Below are 21,179 nucleotides of genomic sequence, written 5' to 3'. Positions count from 1 at the left end.
TAGTAATCAGTGTTCTTATCTCTAAACTAGCTGTAATCTGAGCTCTTTTTTTAAGAAATACAATGTCTATTTGAAGGTAAGCGGCGACAGATTCGACAGTAATTGTATCGCGTATATATAGCCCGCGTATGGACTTGTAATTTTGACACCCATAAAAGAATAATGCAGCGTCTTCCATCTGTGTGCACAGACCACACAAAACAGTGTCAACAGCCCATTCTGTTTCACAACCACAGCTGTCAACAACCACTTGTTCATAAATAAATGCAAACATGCATACACACAGCTTGCCGGGGTGAAGCGATGTTTATATAAGAACACAGGCCAGCGAGTCTCACTTCAGACTCCGGCAGTCACTGTTTTTTTCACCAAATCCTTGCTGCTGCTGCTGCTGCTGCTGCTGCATTAGATGCAGCTGAACCTTCAGTGCCTCTCCTCGTCTCACAGGTAACCCAGAGTTCATTTTGTATTGCATTATAGAAAAAAAAAACTACATGAATAATATAAATAAATAAATAGATAATAATGTCAGGCAGGCAATATCAGTTTGCATGCTCTCCCCATGTGTATGTGGGTTCTTCCCACATACTCTCATAGTTGAAAAAGTCGAAATTAGGAGAAAAAAGTTGCAATTATGAGATAAAAAGTCATAATTATGAGATAAAAAGTCAAAATTATGAGATAAAAAGTCATAATTATGAGATAGAAAGTTATAATTATGAGCTAATAAGTCAAAATTATGAGATAAAACTGTCGAAAATGTGACATAAAAGAAGTCGAAATTATGAGATAAATAAGTCGAAATTATGAGATAAAAAAGTCAAAATTATGAGATGAAAAAGTCCAAATTATGAGATAAAAAATTTGAAATGATGACATAAAAAGTCAAAATTATGAGATAAAAAAGTCAAAATTATGAGATAAAAAGTCATAATTATGAGATACAAAGTCATAATTATGAAATAAAAAGTCAAAATTATGAGTTAAAAAGTCATAATTATGAGATAAAAAGTCAAAATTCTGAGATTAAAATGTCAAAATTCTGAGATTAAAAAGTCATAATTATGAGATAAAAAGTCGAAATTATGAGATAAAAAAGTCAAAGTTATGAAATAAAAAAAGTTAAAATTATGAGATAAAAAAGTCAAAATTACGAGAGATTTGATTACTTGAACATGCTAATGTGAGAGTGAGTGTCTCTGTGATGGACTGGCAAACCTGTCCAAGGTGTGCCCAGCTCCTCCTGTGACCCTCATGTGGAGGTAGAAGAAGTAGAAAATGGACGGATGAAATAATATTAATGTCAAATATAAGCTCTTTCTGTGTCTTGGACTCTTGGTCCCATTGTGTGTATGTTGTGGGTGTTTTATTCAGACGGTCTAGAAGAAAAAAGATCCTTCAATAATTGTCAGTGGTAACACATTTCTATTGAACTCCCTTTATAAGATCTATACTCGCTATAATATGCAGTAGTTTAGGTGCCGACTTTCAGGGTTATCTGAGAAAAGAAAACATCTTTTATTCCAATCTTCTCAAAACCTGCAGGTGACCTGACCAAATGAAAGAAATACAAAAATATGGACCCTATTCTTTGTGACAACTTCCTTTATATCCTTTATGAAAAATGGGTCTTGGGTTTCAATGGTTAGGTGAAGAACGCAACTATTTCTTGTACATAGAGCATCATGGGAATTTTTTAAATATTACACAATATAACAGTGAATACAGAGGAGCTCAAGCTCACTAAAGCCGTGATTCAACATTGCTATCGTGAACAGCTATTTCCTGACCAAAGAAAACACATCGATCGTTAAAACACAGCCTTTCTTAATTGATGTCACAACAAAAAACCAGGGTGATCTCACTGTGAGTCACAGACGCTCTAATACGACCACAAGATGCGCAAGTAGCTAAGCAGTCATTCAAATGACTCACACAGCGGTCGCTCTCGAGAATAGACGACAATAAAAAGTGGAAAAACTAACATTTACAGAGACATTAAACGGCTAACCTGTGAAAATACAGCGTTATTTACAATTGTAAAGAGCCTTGCAAGATAATGTGCAGATCTGTTTCTGCTTTTCAGACGAAATGGCAGAACAAGAGAGTGGATATAAAAAAAGAACTTTCATACAGAGAAGAGATACCAAACACAAACGCAGCATATTGAGCATTGGAAGATTCATTTTCTGTCTCACTAAATAAGATAAATGTGTACATGTACACACACTGTATCCAAAAAGTATCTTGAGCAGGTTTCTGCTTCTCATACTTTGAATTATTTATATACACAATATATACTAAATATGCAGTGAAGCATCAGCTGAAGGTGAATAAAATGTGTTTTCTAAGCAAGGAAATAGTTTATTACTGCGTTAATATAAAGTGTAAATAACCTTTACTTTGCAAAGAAAGAAACCTCTTTATTAACAATTAAGAAACTTATATCATCTACCTTTATTTACAGATCCAACTTTTCCAAGTTGCATTGCAATAAAATGTAACATTTTTGAGAATACTCAATGAAAACATATTTTAATTTTACTTTTAAATTGACAAAAATTGATATTGTTTAATTGCAGTCAATTCATATATGGAAGAGATTCAGTAACTTGTGGCACATGCTTCTTTGTTCCACTGCATTTATGCTCCTGGTAAATAAAGTAGTAACAAATACCAAGTGATGTATTCACATCACATGTTGCACAAGTTATTACTTTATAAAGCAGTTGGCGTCGTTTGAAAAAAGAAGAAAAAATGTTGTTGCTAATCTGATTATGAATTATTATTCAGGCTGGAAATCAACGATGGATAAAAGGAGGGTCAGCAACATGATAACGGCTTGATTAGGTCTCAAGATGAATTACATGCAAACAGAATACACAGCACCAATTCCAGCACTTCATTACTAATACTTCTGAACTCATATTTTGGTGGATTACTCACTCACAGGCACAGATTTGTGCAGCTATTCTTCTACGGACACTGCATAAACTTCCATTCATCTGAAATTAGAATAAACAAAGGGCCATCCCTATTCCTAACAATAACCAGTTAATGCCTGATCCTAAACTTAACCTGAACACACTTCTACTATGAACTAGTTCCTCAAAAAATAGATTCTGTCTCATTGGCCCTAAAGGGGTAACAAATACAAGTGCACAGCATTCAAAGTGAGGACCCTCATAGACATAAAGCTTTCCCTAACATGACCTTAACCATCACAACTAAATGCCTGAACCCTTACTCTAACCCTAACCTAAACCCAATTCTAACCCTAAACCTAAAACCAGGTTTTAACCCTTAAAAAGTCCTTTAAATATGTGAGGACCAACCAAAATGTCCTCATTACGTAGGTTTATGTGTTTTTTGGTGCTCACAAAGCAACAAATACAAGAAACACACACGTTGCAGCTATTTATATCTATCTGTCCAACAATTCTATGGTTGCAAAAAACGGCTTTGAAGACATTTACAGTAACTCTTTCCTTCTATATTTTAAATAACAGGTTAAATACTTGACAAAATGTCAAGTTTACCACATGGGGGAATTCATTAGGACAGACTAAACAAAGGGTAATCCCCTATCTCTAACCATAATCAGTAATCCCTTATCATAAACTTAACCTGAACACACTTAAAATCGTAGCCTTAAACTGAATCCAGTTCCTCAAAAATTAGGTTCTGACTCATATAAATACAATTGTATGAGACACCCTAACCTAAACCCAATTGTAATCCTAACCCTAAGACCAGGTCCTTTAAATATGAGGACCAACCCAAATGTCCTCACTTTACCAAAATGTCCTCACTTTGTAGGTTCATGTGTCATTTTTTGATCCTCACAAAGCAACACACACAAACACACACGTTGCAGCTATCTATATCTATCTATGTCTAACAGTTTTATAAGGTTGCGCTGACATTTACAGTCACTCTCCACTGATATATTTCAGGTTAAATACTTTAACAAACATTGACAAAAAGTCCTTACCACATAGGGAAAGAATTGAACTCCAGACCTAAACCTCCAGACTGTACTGCTTATGTACATACCCCTAAACTGCAGCTGTCTCCAACTCAATCAAATTGAATGCAATAAAATGTTTGCCCTAAAGGAGGCTCCTGCAAATCTCACAACAAACGCAACAAAACTAATTTGTTCTCCATTATACCCACACACCCTTTCTATCTTTGTCTTTAAAGACAATATTTCTCTCTCTCTCTCGTGTTAGACACAAGTTTATGCATTTATGTAAGTACAAAGCAGCCAAATAGGACTTTAAGTGATAGGGATACTGAGCAGCTTTAGCGCGGCGCGTCCATGTTAAACAAAGCGTGACTTGACTAATGTAAGCACAGATGGAAGTTTCATACACAGCTGGTTGTTGTGTCCCATCCCAAGGGTAAACACACCGTTCGGGGACAGACCCTTGATAAACAGATGCATCTCTGGAAGGTAAAGTTCGCACAGCAACTCTGCAAACTAAACAGGTTACAGTGCAGCACCGAAACGAATGTGTGCAATAAACATCTGGACGAGCGCGTGACAGAATGCTGAACTGAAACACTCTAATGAATGTTACACATCGGAATGGATTCCACCTAAACCTTTAGATGATTAAATTAAGTTCTGATGCTTCAATAAATCATGGAATAAATGAGTTTAAATGACTGTGGCTGTGTCTTGTCATTAATACAGATTTAAAAAAATGAACATATTTGCATATTAGGTGGTGAAATTACAGCTGGAATGTACACAATTATACTGCAACAATCTCACATGCCTTTATTAGCATTAGCAAAGATATAATAGATTGAATGTACATTAATATTTGACAGTGTCTTCCATAATTTCTGTCAAACTCTGAAGCTGAAATTGACTATTTCTTGACGAAAAGGTGTTATTGTGATGTTTGTGATGACATCAGGTATCTATCGTGTTTTTTAATGCATTAGTACATCGGAAACCAGTGGGGATCAGTGGGAGAGCAAGTCGTCCAATTTCCAAGAGTCCAATTTCCGGGTCCGCTAGTCTACTTGCCTATGTGTCCCTGGGCAAGACACTTAATCCCACGTCAGTCCTGACGGCTGAGCCAGCAGCAAGTGAATGGGTATGAAAGCAGTGTGATAGGGAAAGCTGGAGTGCAAAGCAGCTTTGTGAGTGGTCATCAAGACTCAAAGAGCGCAACATAAATACAGGCCATGTGTGGTCTACTGCACCGACTATACTGTCATCTTGTCTGTCCAACAAAACAAATAGCTTGAGTGCATTTTTAAGCAGTTGTCCAGAATTCTGGGACCTTCTACAGTATTAATACAGAGTATAGCTTCATGCCACGTAGACCCTCAAACCATTAGGAAGACACAAGTTGTCTCTTAAAGTGAGGATATCAATCGAAAAGCAGTGAATTGGAATAGACCCATTGTGCAAAAGAAGACAGAATCTGAACATGGGCCTTCCTCTGGTCAGAATGATTTTTTCTGACCTGGAGGTGCCACACCGGATTGAAATGTAATGTCCTCCATAAAGACTTTGTGGCCTGGCGTAAATGTGCAGGCTCTGCCTCCTTTTGCAATTTGTATTCTGCTGGCCTTGCACCTCCAGCAGAAAGAGGTGAAGTATTAAAAATAGCCAATCATCAACAATGGAGTAGACCCAATAGCATGTGTTTTAAAACACACTATTCTGAGTTTAATTTGTTTTGGCCCAGATAGACCAGATATTGTGGCTCTACTCTAATGAAAAAGCAAGTTATCTTACTTGGATGAATATGCAAGGACAGACTGCTGGATCACTAAAGGTCCCCCAGTTTCTAGGTCACTCTTAACCACTTAATGGTATCATGGATTAAACCAGTCTATCTGCTTGCACTGGAGGATTAAAATAAAGCATTACAAGGACATTTTATTTTATTTTGTTTTTTTTAAAGCAGGAAAATGTCCGAAGGAAAGGAGCACAAAATAGTCTGGTTCTTCTTGTGCTCATAGCAACTGCGTAAGCTCGACTCAGACACAATGGGGCTGGTGTTTTGTGATTCAGTGCTTTGAATAATGCACCAAACAGGATTTCCTTGGACATGCTGTGGTTTACTTCGGCTTGCCCGCCAACCTACAAATATGAGTTTTGCTCACACGGCTCTGTCGTGTTAAAGCAGGGGAAACATCTCCTGCCTTTAGGCGGAGGAGCTAACCGCACTATCGCGGCTTGGGAAACAGTTAGCGGTGGTTGGGGGTGAGCAGCCAAGCAGATTGCCGTTCAGGCGTTTTGGCAGCAAAAACTAAGAAGCTGAGTGGACGTTGTTAAGGCAGCCATATTGGGACCACATTTAGTTTTAAGAAAATGCTTCTCGCGCTGTGTATTCCACAAAGTTGGCTAACGACGGCTGTTTAACTTACGTGCTAATCGATGGAGTTGGGGGGTTTTATCCTTTGTCCCAGTTGGGTTATGTACAACAAAGATATTATGAGGCACACTCTGCAGACAAATGATGGGTGCCAGGGTTACACCGAGGCCTTTGTGATTTGCCAGTTTCAGTTTGTCTTTAACGAGTTGTTAGGTTTGTGCTTAGGAATGTACGTTGCTAATTTAAAGAAGGCCGAATCATACGTTTTCTCTTACAGGTAGGGCTGACGCAACACACATCATGTCAGGTTGTGTGTATCTGTTACAGCAGATCTATTCCATTTTGTCCTGACTTGGGATCAGCATCAGGATTAGCCCTCAGTGTTTTAGAAAGTTTTGGGGTTAAGTATAACATGTAGGCTACGATACCAATATCTCTGAGCTGAGGCGGCGATAGAAAAGGTAATGGCTGGAGATGAAGAAGTGACAGAAACACAGCATATGTAAAGAAATATGAGGATCCATCCATCTTCTACCTCTTTATCCTTCACAGGAGGTTTGCCAATCTGACATGGGGCGATACATCCACCCGGGGTACACCCAGGACAGATCGCGAGTGCATATATAGAAACAAACAACCATTTAGTCTCACACCTATGATTAATTTAGAGTGTCCAATTTGCTTAATCCCCATAGGAAGCCAGAGAACCCAGCAAAACCCATGATGGAGAGAACATGAAGACTCCATGCAGAAAGACCCTTGTTCCAACAAGGGTTTGAACCTAGCTCTTCTTGCTGCAAAGGCAAAGGTGCTAACCACTACACCCACACAACCATGTGGCTGCTATGAGGATCCATTCATTTTAAAAATGTTATCGGAGAGGGAGTGGGAAAATGTACTATATTAATCTAATGTAGTGTTTCATTGACCACAGGAAAGGGGATCTTACCTTAAATCAGTGCCGACTCTCAGCTTGTATTTTGTTAAAAGTCCACATTTGAGTTGTGAAGGATGTGCTTGTTTGTCTGCACTTGCAGAGCAAACACACACGGGCGCACACCCACACAAACACACAGTGCAGCCCTGTATTTCAGAGAGCAAGAGGGGGGGCGGTTAGAGTGTCTGTTTAGCTTCCGCGGTTGATTCATGCAAATGTGTGCATCACGGATGGTGCAAATTGACTCTCATGTGTGCCGGTGTTATCTACACTGTGACTTTAAAGAGGTTGTTGTCGTTGTTGAAAGGGCTTACTTGGAGAAAGATGTGACTATCGTGTTCTTGGAGATTGTTTCACAGATTGACTTCATGTGAAACTTTATTTGGCAACTCCCATTATGCTAACTGGTCTCCTTACATGGATAAGTTGGTGTGCAGCAAAACATACATGAACATGACCAGTGCCATGACTGTTTCTGACACCAGAGGTTCAATATGTGTCATACTTTATTGTCTATGTTCCTTTAAATGGGAACATTGTTTACAAAATTGGCATCATGTTCTATTGGCCAAGAGCTGAAACTAGCGATGGAGACCATTGACTCTTCAGGAAAATGTTTACTGAGTAAATAAACAATGTGAGAAGTAGAGTTTCGTGTAAACCGAGTTCTTGTTATTTCAATTCTCACCCAATCCTGTATTTTTGTTTAGTTCTCCCACCATTTCAACTGACCACAGCCACTTCCTCTCCCTGCTGCTTTCACCCCGGCAGCCTTGTCTATACATGCTCCAGTACTCACCACTTGTTCCTGCCAGAGTGTGTTATTTCCCTTGTGTGCATTGCTCTCTTGTGTTTCTTCATGGTGTTTTTTTCCTTCATCTTAGACCAAGTATGTATTTTTTGATATTTGCCTTGTCCTTGTCTTTTTTTGTTTGCCTGGTTTGGACTTCTTTGCTGTGTATGCCTTTGCCTGCCCTCTGGATTAAAGCATTTAGACTTTTGGACTGGACTTTTGTTGTTTGTCCTCTCTCTGCATCCGAGTTCTCCGTCTCCCAGGTTCTTTTCTGCAGCCTGTGCAGTCGCCCCCTGGTACCTAACTGCTACTTCTTCCTAGACTTAACTTTTAACACCAGAGGGCTACTTCCACTACTTCTAATATCCAGTCTACGAAAAATACCACATCTTTCCTTCCGAGAGAACAAAGGATAGACTGTGTTTTACTACCACAGTGAGCAGCTCACAACTCCTTTATCGGTGTTGAAAAGCTGCACTGACACTGATGTCGCGTGTCCCTGCATTTCAGGGCGCTCCCGCAAACTCAGCACACAGTACACCTTCCCGCGCCCTTGCAGTGCAGCAAGTTTAGATCTTCAGATTTTCTCTAAGGTCACAGAATAATGACAAGAAAGAAGATTAGATCCTGTCTTTTGTTTATTTTTTACAAGGAACTTCCTTGTACAGGCAGAGTCGCAGCACAAGTGTAGGTTAATTAATCAGACTGCCTGTGGGTGAGTGCAACACTACAGGGTGGTCTCTGTTTAGCACCATAATGTGTACTGCCCTTTTTACACACATACACATACAGATCCATTTTTGTATCTTGCACAAATGCTGCTATATGTATGTATATATGTATAAAAATAGGTATAATGTTTCCAGGATCTGTCTCAGGGCAACTGTAGGTGTCATCATTACATTCACAAGGAATTCACAGCTGCTGTTGTCAACGTTTCATTCCAAGTTCAAACAACAGCAACCAGCCAACAACCGACAAACACGGTAAAAATTGTTATACGCAGTGTGTTTATGTTGCACAAAGGGAAGCACTTGTTATTTTTCTCAGCCAGGCTTTTTGAAAACTGAAACAAAGTCCTGCTGCATGAGACGCTTTAATGTGAAGGCAGTCGCAAATTGGAAATCTGGCAGCGAAGTGTCGGCGCCGTCTCTGTCGGTGAGAAATCTCTTGTGTTAACATTACATCACTGAACATAGTGTGAGGATGAGAACTTGACGGAGCAAACTACTTACAGTACTTGGGTGAAAGCACGGACGTAATGATGAGTAAAGCGACGCCGCCGTGAAACAGTGGAGAGTTACGAGGTGGCCACATTGATCTGTTGTGTTCATCCACGCACATTAATCCTCATTCATTAACCGAGACAGGTCTCTGTTGAGTGAGCAAGGCTGATTACACATCAGTCTCTGTCAGGCTGTCATCTCGCTTGATGGACAGAGTCCCCGCTGGACAGACAGACGGACAGACAGACAGACTCATTGCCCTCTACTAGTACATTGAGGTGAATATTTAGATTAAGTGTTTCACACCCTCCCGTTATCTTAAAATCAGTAAACGCGTAGACATGTGGGTTCTCCAGATCACTTTTTTTATAAAGCTTCGGGTTTGCTCACGGCGTCATGTTAGAGGTCACTGTGCGCAGTAAATCCATGAAGATCGAGCAATATATCACATAACCTGACCGACTGAATATATATGATCCCTAAAATACCTCCCCAGATGCTTTTCACGAGTGTGGAAACAGCCGGAGCCGACATTATTCCAGACTGGCAGCATTACAACATCTTCAACTTTCAGACAAACTTTCCCTAATCCTACTCCAGAGAACGCTTAAACACATCACAGTAAGACCATATAAAATAAACAGGATGCTTAAATTCAATTGTTTTGGAGTCTGTAACGACGCTGATGTACGGATCCAGATTTGCTGCTTCCCGTTAAGGGGAAACTTAGGGGAACTTCACCTTAAAACGATTGTGCCGCAACCTTTCTTGATGGGATGGCGTCACGTCATCTATTTAAAGTACGCTTGAATGTTGTAGCAACAAATCAACAGTAGGTTTTCTCTCCTCTGTGGCCAGGAAAACCACTTCACAGCACACTGAGAGGACATTTCTGTCCAGTCTGTGAAAGCTGTGGTCCAGTAGCTTCCCTCACTCATTCACACCCCGTGACTATTAGCAATGGAGCCGAATCGGATCACAACATCCGTCTCTACAGCTGTTGCTTCACTCAGTTGAAAGTCTGCGAACTTCATCTGAAGCATTTGGGACATTGTTTCTTGATCTATAATTCTAGTGGTCAAAGTTTGCCCGCGGCAGAGTAACAGGAAGTGCATATTGAGCAAAGTAGAGAATTATTTAAGTTTGAATTTACAAATTTAGACCAAGGTATACTGGTATAGAATGTACCACAATACAAAATCTCACTGAACCAAATGCATTTTAATATATGTATATATATATATATATATATATATATATATATATATATATATATATATATATATATATATATATAGATAGATAGATAGATAGATAGATATATCTATACATATACTGTAGATATATATATATACATACAGTACACATGTATGTACCAGTTTTATAAAAGAGAAAAACTGTAGCGAGCAGATTTGCAGTACAGCAGTATTACATTACAGCCGTAACTGAATCCATCTGCTGTCGTGACTTGTGGATTTAACCAATTTGGCGGTGCTTCTATTTGTCATAACTGGCAGTTGTCGCCAGAGTGAATCATGTGGAGTGAATTCTCAGCGACGGCGGCGGAGAATCAAACTTTTCATCCATGCCAAACGGTTTCCTCCGCTCATTTAGAATCCGAAGGATGGCCGGTCCACACTGGGATTCGTCCCGTGTATTCAAAGTGAACGATTCCTTCCTCAAAGGTCCAGCGCGTGTGAGAATTAGAAAGACTGTTAAGTGACAAAGGAAACCGCCGGGCACTATGTGGTCTATGTGGACAGGATGTCATTTTAATGCCTCGGCTCCAAAACACAAAAAACGAAGGCCGTCCATTCAGGCTGCTTTAGAAACATGGAGGGATGAGACGGCAGCCTCTGAAAAGCAATTGCCCTTGCCTTAAGAATATGTACCAATCATATTCTAAGGCTACAAAAACTAAACCATTCTTAATTTTTGAGAGCTTATACACATACAAAAATACTATGAGGTTGCATATTCAATATCTGCCAATACATGTTATGAACTAGACCTTTAAATCTACATAAAATCCTCCAGTCCCCTCAGAATACCGTGGTTATGAGACCAAATGCACACTGGTGTGTGTACATGTACATAGGTGCTGCTGGATTAGCGTGATGGATTGTATAAACAAAAGTCTGATCATTCATTTCACTGTTTTTTCCTTGGTTATACAAACTCTTGTTGCCAGATCATTTCCTGGCTCTGGCGCCGCTGAAACAACGTGAAATGGAGCATGGAGGAAGTCCTAGCAACTGCTAATGACCGATTTCCCTTCCTTCCAACTGCATGCCTATTTCAACAGTGCTCAACAACAAAACAGCCCATTAGGGAGGCTCGGAAATATTTAGAAATTGGTCAGATAAATCCGTAATGAAATGCCGTCAGGACATCAATCACATTTTCCTTCCGCGGGCATTTGTTTAATGGGGAAGTTTGACAGTAATGTACTGTCAGTAATATTAGCTTAAGATGACAGAGAACAAAGTCATTTCCGTCAGAATTGTGTCATCAGACATCTGCTCATCCGCCGGCAAGACAAATGCAGAATATAAATGTTGTTCATCCAAGGTGTAGACGTCTGATATGCAGTCTGCCTTCAAGGCTCATCACTGTACTATAGGGCTGTATAGAGTACAGCTACAACACTGGTGAATCTTAATTTACACAGTTATCTAAGGCAAGATTCCCACGTAAACTTGATTCAGAAGTTTACACTCTTACAAGGCAGCAGTTAACCTTAGGTCTCACAATCGACTTCAATTTAAAAACAGGCACTTTAAGCCTTTCCTTCCATACATCAATTTACTGGAGTCTTGTGACCCTTATCCCATGCAAGTCGTAGCTTCAATTAACTGATAAACAATGACATTCTAATTAGGGTACAATATCAGTACAATCGGCAAACACTCCCAAGATCCCCCCGATATGACTAATGACTAAAATAAGTTGACTTCTATGCTTGCAGCTTCTCCTACTTTGTACAATAAAGTACAAAAATGTGGAAAATCAACATCTGCTGCAACACGAGTATGAAAAATACAATTGTATACAATTGGTAATTGGCCCAAATCCACCCAATGTGCTGGCATATTGGCAGAAAGTCCAGTATTGTGCATCCCACATACTATTGCTGCCTTATTTTTTGATTATTGCATTTATTGTTTTGTGTCACTAGCTGTTATTGTGATTGTTAGTTGAGGTCTTTCTTTTATGCCAATGTGAGTTTCTAGTCAAATAAAGGTGACTTCTGATAAGCACTGGAGATGGATGTGTGTGTGAAAATGGTTCTGAAAAAACTAAGAACAGATCATCGGACATTAACCCTTAGTGCTCATGTGTCACGGATCTGTGCCACAGGTGCACCCATGGTAACATGCATGTGTGTTTATAGGTCACATATTGAGGCTTTTTTTTCATCTTCTCATGTGTCATTGAGTCAAAGTTATGACTCATTTTATATCGCATTTGTAGTTGCGATATAAAGTAGCAATAATTGTGCAGAAGTCACAAAATAGAGTGTTTTTCTTTTGTTTTTGATCATAAAAATGAGCCAAGTGAGCATTGAACTGTGACGTAGTTCCAAATTTCACAAATTCGATCCGATTTTAAACATTTTCAGTACTTTTTGCTCAAGTGTGTTTAAATAGTTGGTGAAAATGAAAGAAATGTTTCATCAGATTGCCTATAGGTTACAAAGTAATGGGAAAAAAAGCATCTAGGTTTAAATCATTAACCTTTTTGTTTAATGAGTAGTTTCCAATAACAACTGTAACCACCTAAACACAATGCTGCTAATATATATAATTTCAGACAACAAAAGAAATGAAGAAAGACTATTCTATGTATCACACTTAGTCGCTCAGAGCCCGAAAAAAAAAAAACACCCCATAATTCAACCAAAGTAAATAAAGAGACATGTCACAAACAAGCAATCGATAACAACTTTGAATTAATGTGAAGAAGTGGACTTCTGTGAGCAGAATGATTAAAACACCACAAGACAGATGACACGGTGAGTGCAAGAGGAGGAATGGAGGGCTTACGTTGTGTTGCATTGTCCTCCAGACAACCCTCTGAGAGCGGCAGAGAAATGAAGAAGAAAGAGATTTAATTGGACATCGTACAAATAGAGAGAGGGAGACAGAGGGAGAGGAAGAGAGACAGAGACAGAATAGGGGCAAAAAGAATGTCGTTAGTAGTTAGTGAAGGGAAAAGTTTAAATGACACACGGGCGCTGCTGAAATATCACCGGCTTCACTTCACAGCGAGATTTAGTGCCTCTGACTAAATTAATTACAGTGAACTCCTCTGACATGGGATCCGTATAAAATCTGCTGCTTTCAGATCAATCCAAAGAGCAGTAAATACACAGTACCTCATATTACGCAGAAACAGGTTAAGCAAGGCTTTAATGGAACAGGAATGTTTTGATCCGTCGGCTGTAAACAAGACGGGGAATGTGGATGTAAAGCTCCGTATCAACGTTTTCCTCCTCCGCGGAATAAGGAATTTGAAGAAGCCACCGTATGTCTCTTTTACATTACATGTCATTTAGCAGACGCGTTTATCCAAAGCGACTTACAAGGGAATTGAGTACAACCTGCCAAGGGTGGAGTTGAACTTGCAACCATGAAGTCTTTGCACACAGGGTCTTAACCACTGAGCCACTCCACCCCCGCCTTTGTTTCACTTGTAACCTACAGATGATCGTCCAGTACCAGGTAAGTTGTTTGTCCATTACTTCATAGTAATGCTGTTTTCGTTTGTAACTGAATCATTAGAATCAGTTCATTAAAAAAAGATTTGTTCACTGAATCGTTCAGTAGTACGGAGTCTGACACAGTCGCTGAACTGAAATACGACTGAACGGGTTGGGATTCTGTCGCTAAATGCACCAGATTAGAAATGTTGGAGATTAGTGCATGTCTTCAGGATTTTTAAGACTTTTTAAGCAATCTCCACTTCTCCAATTCGGTCAGCAGGAACCAAAACTAAGAACCAGGTATCAGGTACTATCACTGATGGAAACGCAAAAAAACAAGTTGAGTCAAGCCGAGTTGTGCTAGAGCAGCATAATGGAAAATTGAAGATAGTTTTAGATGAAGGAAGCGGATACAAAGTAAAAAAAAACTAATTATTTCCAAATTCAAAAATAGGGAGTGGTGTTTTATTATGTATTATTACATAATGCAGTCAATTAAGGTAAATTCTCTGTGTATTTCCTCTATAAAGCTGTATTTAAATCCTGTGTCGCCCGGTGACATTCCCACAGTCAAGACAAATGGGAGGCAATAGCAACATTTATAGTTTCAGAAATGAATCCTACTGCTCAAAGAAACCCGGTGATTCAGCAGTGTAACAAGATAAATGCTTTTTGTCCCCGCCCATCCCTGCACTGCTGCTGCTGCTGCTGCTGTATACACACAAACGCTCCCTCAGTCAGGTCTGATAGTTCTGCTTGACAGAACCCGTTTTTAGATCATGGACGCATCATACAAACAATATTAAATCGTTTTTTTGGTTCACGAAGACCAAACAGAGGCGGAAAAAAGTTACACACTGCACCTTTAAATGTGCGTTACGGTGAATCACACTTGGACGTTAAAATCAGAGATACGGGGAAAAAAAATGTGTGAGATGCGATCATGCGTGGAACTCTCACCCTGAGTAACCTGGCTCACTTTTCTTTTGAGCAAATGTTTCTCATCTTTTACACTAAGTTGGACTGAGAGCATGAAAACATGAATTATTTAAAAAAAAAAAAAAAACCTGTGGAGCTCCTCAAAAAACGGGCTTTTGCCTTTTTAGTCGCTTTCTTTTTCACACTCCTTTTGATGTGTATGTTATGTAGCGAGGACGGAAGCATCGGTTAGAGTTTTCAGAACCTGCGTGTGAAGACACGCTGCGTTCCCCAGCAACATTTTTTAAAGGATGTGGGGCTTTGTAGTGCACTGAATATGTTTATTTCTCAGAACAGTATTTCCAGATTTTGGGGAGTACAGATGACTTTTATAAAGACAGACAGAGTGTACACCCCAGCGTTTAATCTACTTATCTGCTCCTGCATACTTTCCATTTTAATCTTGTCACACATTTTATACGGCCGAGCATTATCTACTTACTTTACCTTTTATTTAAAAGGAACAGATTTTATTTAATAAGTAGGATTTTTCCAATTGTGAGAGGATTACATTGAGGGGCATTTGTTAAACGGTTTGACCAAAGGATTAATTGACGACATTATGAAATATGTCCCGACATAATGTACAGACAAACAGTCTGAAATGTCTTTTTAGTGTAATCTGTTGAGGTTAGTCCTTATTTGAATTTATTTAAGCCCATAATCTGAATATAATAATAATGGGATGGTGGAAGATTTTTTTGCTGTTTTACATGAAATGTTTGTTGTAATTTTCTGCGCATTAATCCACAATTAGCTTCTTTAACTTCTACTTACGGGCAACATGCAGAGTTTAAATAAATTATATTTCATGTCCAGCCTGAGTTGGAACCCGATGTATTTTCTTTGTCAACTTCAAGGCTTTTGGAGTTGCTCTGTACTGGAGCGTCTCAGTGGCAGTGGGTGGTGCAATAAATCTTTTTATAGCCACAATTAATGTCCGAAGACTTTTCATCATGCCCGAAGTTTGGTGGGTAAATTGCCCAAGTAGTTGTAGCCTCCTCATGATTAACTCTCAACACAGTGCAAGTTCTGGAACAGGACTTCACCGGCCCCCCCTCCCCTCTCAGTACTGCAGTTGAGTCTTGGCTCCATGGGGAATATTTAAGCATGGATTTACTGAGACATTTTTCTTCGGGGTCCTCTGTTCTTTTTCTGGCCTTTGGACTTAAGCTGCGGTCATTGGACCATAACTCAGCATGCTGTCACCAGATCTGCCTTTTCCAGTAATATGTACTTTTTTTTGAATTTCCCAACACATTGCACAGAATCTATGCACCCGTTCTCTCATACACAATGATTTCACCCAAGATCTGTTTTCTTTTAAGTTATCTCTTTGTAGCCTCACTTCACTTTGAGTTGAAACCCGTTTTCACACCTAATAGTCTCCGCTAGACTCGGTATGATTGGGGGTTGCAACATTCAGCCGGTCCGAGTTTGCTTTCACACTGTCGCACTTTAGTGAAACAAACCGAACCTTTTCAATACCGTTCTTAAAGGCGACATAGACCGGAAACTCCAATTAACGCTGCGTTTGTGTGTGTATCTGCGTCATGACCTCGTTTATGAAACCCTAAAGTTTCAGAACAAACAGTTCAGCCACTGCTGAGAAAATAGGGTTTTATCGTTTTCCTGGGCTCTGCGAAGCGGATCGGCACTTCCTTAATTTGATGTCGTCATCAGAAATCCTCACCACAATCACAACACAGTCCACGTTCTGGGGGTGTGGTTTTGGTCTGAAACAGCGCGGCTGACGAGAGCGTCAGTGAGGAGATATTTTGATCGGCTCGTTTGCAGCGACTAGGAGGTTTTTAATCATGAAAACAAGTTAATATATGTAAGTAGACCTCTATAACTAACATATATGTGCGATACAAGCATTCAATGTCACCTTTAAGTAATTCTTGATGCAGTGCCGCATCAGGCGAGGAGGGGAATTACGCTATTCAAAAGGTTTCCATTCCAAATTGTACCGAGTCTAGCGGAGATAATTAGGTGTGAAAACAAACTAAATCAGTTTCTTTCATCTCATTCTAATCATCAGTGATATCAGTCTCACAATCTCGTCTGGTCTCGGTACGTACCAGTCTATCCAGGCTTGTTCCAGCTGCGGTGGTTGGCCTCTCTTCAGGTGTGTAGGGTCTGAAGCGAGAGTTGAACACATCCGAGATGCCACGGACAGATCTGCCAATCCCCGCTGGCTTTGGTTGGCCACATCCTTGAAAAACCTACAAAGAAGAGCATGTGAGGGTTTACTTTTTTCTTTTTCTTCTTTAACTCTGTTTTGAGGAAAGTGCTTTCATTTTCATGCAACATTAATTTCAGCTTCCCAAGTGCAGTCCAGAATAGGTAGCCTTATTCATCAGTAGTCCGAAGCCGCATGAGCTCTCCACAGAGCCAGCTGAGGCAAAGTCTTTTCTTTGTGGAGTACACATCCGTCTTGATCCCCTAAAAGTTGTAATTTGCCTGCACCACTGACAATTTTCTTTTAAAAGCCTCTGTCTATTTGCTCAATGGAACATTTCTCTGCCAGCCTGGAACCATTGAACCAATATAGATGTCCCTCTCTCATCAAAAGGAAGAAATCTGTTTATTGGTGGCAAAAATTTATAAAAGTTTTATGATGTGCATTGAATATAAAGCCACTGTTACAATACAACACCCTTTAACTACTATACACTATATGAAAAACTAATATTCTTAGAAAAACACAGGAATTGTAGCAGAGTTATCAAACTATACAGGGCTTTATTGTCCCTTAAGGGGAAATTTGTTTTGCACTTGGCTTCACCAAAACAATAAAAAAACACTTTAAAAACCCAATAAACAAGGACATATGACAAGATACACTTGACTTAAAAGGGATCCAAGTCAAATTTCATGTTATAAGGAGTGTCAATTTACAGGCAAATAAGAACTGTGCAATCAGAAATCGTGCAAATTGGGAGCACTGATTGCACACGGAGCTCGATAGTCATCTGAGTCGGTTTCGAGAGGAAAAGAATGAAAAAAAAATGCAGATGTATAATTCTTCAAATCCTACACTAATTGTTATGTCATTCATGGAAGGTTCATTGAGACGATAGATTGTTTTCAGATGGCTTGGTCTCTCCAGGTTTTTTCTTTTTTACCTCCAAACAGCAAAGCTCATTAGGATTCCTGTCTAGCTTGTCTGCTGGCCTCTGGCACGGTGTGTGATGGAGCACTCTAATGTGCTACATGACTGTCAGGACAAGAGGCCGTCTTATCTCTAATATTTATAACTTTTTTTTTTTCTCCGACATGATTACACTTTCATTATCCCGCACATGAAACAGGCAACTGGTCCGTGCTCCGAGAGGAAGGAGAGTACGATGCGGAGTGGACGGAGACATTCTGCAAAGTGTGTCGACTGACGAAGAATCACACACACACACACACACACACACAGTGTGACTGAAATGTGAATGTGGGGGAGGGGGGGAATATTGTAATCTCAGAGCAATCTTTCAGCCAAGCGTAGCCTTGTAGCATCAAGTGCATGGACAAAGGTTCAACCTGTGAATTGTAGCTGTGTACACTCCAGATATGGGAGAGAATGCAATATCTAATTCACACTGACCTTTGGAACTCTAGCACAAAGATGGGGCAGAATACAAAAAAAAGCATCACTATAAAGAAGTTGCTTTTGAAAAGGAAACCTTTTTTTAAAAACATATCCTGAATGTGTTGCTTTAACCCTCTTATGACCATCAAGATAATGAGGCTGCCTGGATTTAGACTGATTTCATGGCTGCAGTATTGTCAAAATACTGTATGCTCAATGAGTGAACATGCTCCGTTTTCCAAGATTACTTTCAGGTATTCAAGCGTTGACGAATAAGCAGATGTCACAAACGTGTGACGCGCTGGTGAATCTTGTCTGTAACTGGATGGTTGTTGCTGTGCCAATCTCAGCTGACATAGGGTGAAAGGCGGAGTCATACCCTGGACAGATCGCCACTCCATAGTTTTTGAATTTTCTAGATAACACAAAATTACTCGATTAATCGATTACTAAATTAACCGTCAACTCTTTTGATAATCGATTCATCTGTTTGAAGCTTTTTTTCATTATTAAAAGAAGATTTTTCATCTTCTTAAATGTGAATCTTGACATCATTCAAACTGAATCATTTTAGTTCATGGACAAAACAAGACATTAGACAACATCATCATGTCCGGGTTTCAACGTTTTCGGACATTTTATGGACCAAGCGATTACTCCATTAATCGAGAAGATAATTGACAGATTAATCGACTGCGAAAATAATCGTTAGTTCCAGCTCTAACATCTACGGCTCATATGTCACCAGCACAGCACATCCTGTTCCTGTTTCAAAGTAAAAGCTCTCCTAGCATTTCACTCATAAGGGTTACATGTATATTCTGGCTGACAAAATGGATCCCAAGCTTATTTTTTCGTGGTTTTCCTGCATTATTTGCCTACTTCAAGCCCATGGCCACTTAAGATGAACAATTCGGTTTGGTATGGTACGGTACGTGTTTCCATGAGAAATAGAACAAAATAACTGGCCCCATTTTTGCCAACCTTCCTATTGAGGTGCAGAGTAAAATGGTATGGTCTGGGTGGAATTTTTCCATTGTTGACTGACGTGTTGCGTTCAATGTCATCGTTCGCAGTCATTGGGCACACTCCGCCTACCAAGTAAAGGTATTGTTCTCGGTCAAAACACAAGCCTGACCCCCTGACCCAGGACTTTACCGTTCCACGGCATTGGTACCCACTTGGTAACCAGGTAGGAGGACATGGGCTTCAGTTGGAGAAACCAAGACACTACTATTGAAACAATTAAAATGTCCTCAATGTAACAACATAATCATGTTCAACACTTTAAAAACAAACAAAGACAGATGCGCTTCGGGCCTCAAGCCTTAATCGGAAAAGAGCCTGATGGAGGTTTAAGGCTGGAAGGGTTAAACATGAACATGCCATTATATTAAAGGCATTTTAATTGTTTCAAAATCAGTGCCTGCCTCAGAGTTTTTTTCTGATGCTGGCTCTACATGCTGTGTTTTATTGTCCATTTTATTCTAAATGGGAGTGTAATTTACAAAATGGACATGATGCTGATGCTGTATTAAAAAGACAAGAGACTAGTGATTGAGACTCATGAACTCAATCAATTCAGAATAAGTTTCTTTTTTCATAAGCATACGTGCAAATGAGTTTCTGCCAACTGTGGTTTGGGTGTTTTTTTTTATTTTAAATAATCAAAACAAGCTTTCTGATTTCTCAGCTTCCTATTATGTGAATATGTTCCTCCATATAACAAAGAAAATGTGATCAATTATGAAAATAATCTTTAGTTGCCGTTTTTGTCAAATACTGCCTATCTTGTTTTTAATAAAACACATCCAGAAAAAACAAAGCTATTGAATGGAATTGGAATTGTTACCTTGGCTGACACTTGCATGCTGTTGTCCTGCATGGTCATGATGGCCTCAGAGATCTTGATGTCGATCGGCTCAATAACGGCTTCAATGTTGAACGGTCCCTCCAGTCTGTTTGCCACCAGTAACATGGCATCTGTCATAGGGACACACACACGGGGACATGTGTCAAAGCAGAGACACTACACATCTGTGCGGAGAGAGATGTCGACACTTCTTTTTATACACAAACACATAAACAGGCGCCGGCACTCAAGACGGACGAAGACGAGGAGGAATCACAACACATGAGCTTACAAAGTGAGGCAGCTACAGTACAACAGGTTCAAATTTAGCTTAAAACTCCAATATGCTCACATGGAAAGGTTCAGAAGTTACAGAAGAAGTATTAGGGCCACATGTAGAAAAAAAAAATGAAACAGCATGACTCCTGAGATTAAAGTCAGAATTCTGACTTTTTTCTCAAAATTCAGATTTTTCTTTAATCTCGGAATTCTGACTTTTTTTTCTCAGAATTCTGATTTTTCTTTAATCTCGGAATTATGATTTTTTTTCTCAGAATTCTGACTTTTCTCTCAGAATTCTGACTTTTTTGTTAGTCTCAGAATTCTGACTTTAATCTCAGAATACTGACTTTTTTCTCAGAATTCAGATTTTTCTTTAATCTCGGAATTCTGACTTTTTTCTCAGAATTCAGATTTTTTCTTTAATCTCGAATTCTGACTTTTTCTCAGAATTCAGATTTTTCTTTAACTCGGAG

At 39.4% G+C, this 21,179-nt stretch overlaps 1 protein-coding gene across 1 annotated transcript in view; it reads right to left on the bottom strand.

Moving 5' to 3' along the window:
• Positions 1-21,179, bottom strand: part of LOC122782119 (glypican-6-like) — a 125,485-nt gene that overhangs the window by 12,192 nt on the left and 92,114 nt on the right. Inside the window, exons 5-7 of the mRNA XM_044046332.1 lie at positions 20,425-20,555; positions 17,071-17,214; positions 13,350-13,379 (exon numbers count right to left, since the gene is read on the bottom strand). Coding sequence (XP_043902267.1) covers positions 13,350-13,379; positions 17,071-17,214; positions 20,425-20,555 — 305 coding nt within the window. The remainder of the gene's footprint in view (positions 1-13,349; positions 13,380-17,070; positions 17,215-20,424; positions 20,556-21,179) is intronic.

The sequence above is a fragment of the Solea senegalensis genome, linkage group LG15, assembly GCF_019176455.1.
Source record: "Solea senegalensis isolate Sse05_10M linkage group LG15, IFAPA_SoseM_1, whole genome shotgun sequence".
Lineage (NCBI taxonomy): Eukaryota > Metazoa > Chordata > Actinopteri > Pleuronectiformes > Soleidae > Solea > Solea senegalensis.
Note: the sequence above shows the minus strand (reverse complement) of the source record. Positions and strands in the feature narration are given on the sequence as shown.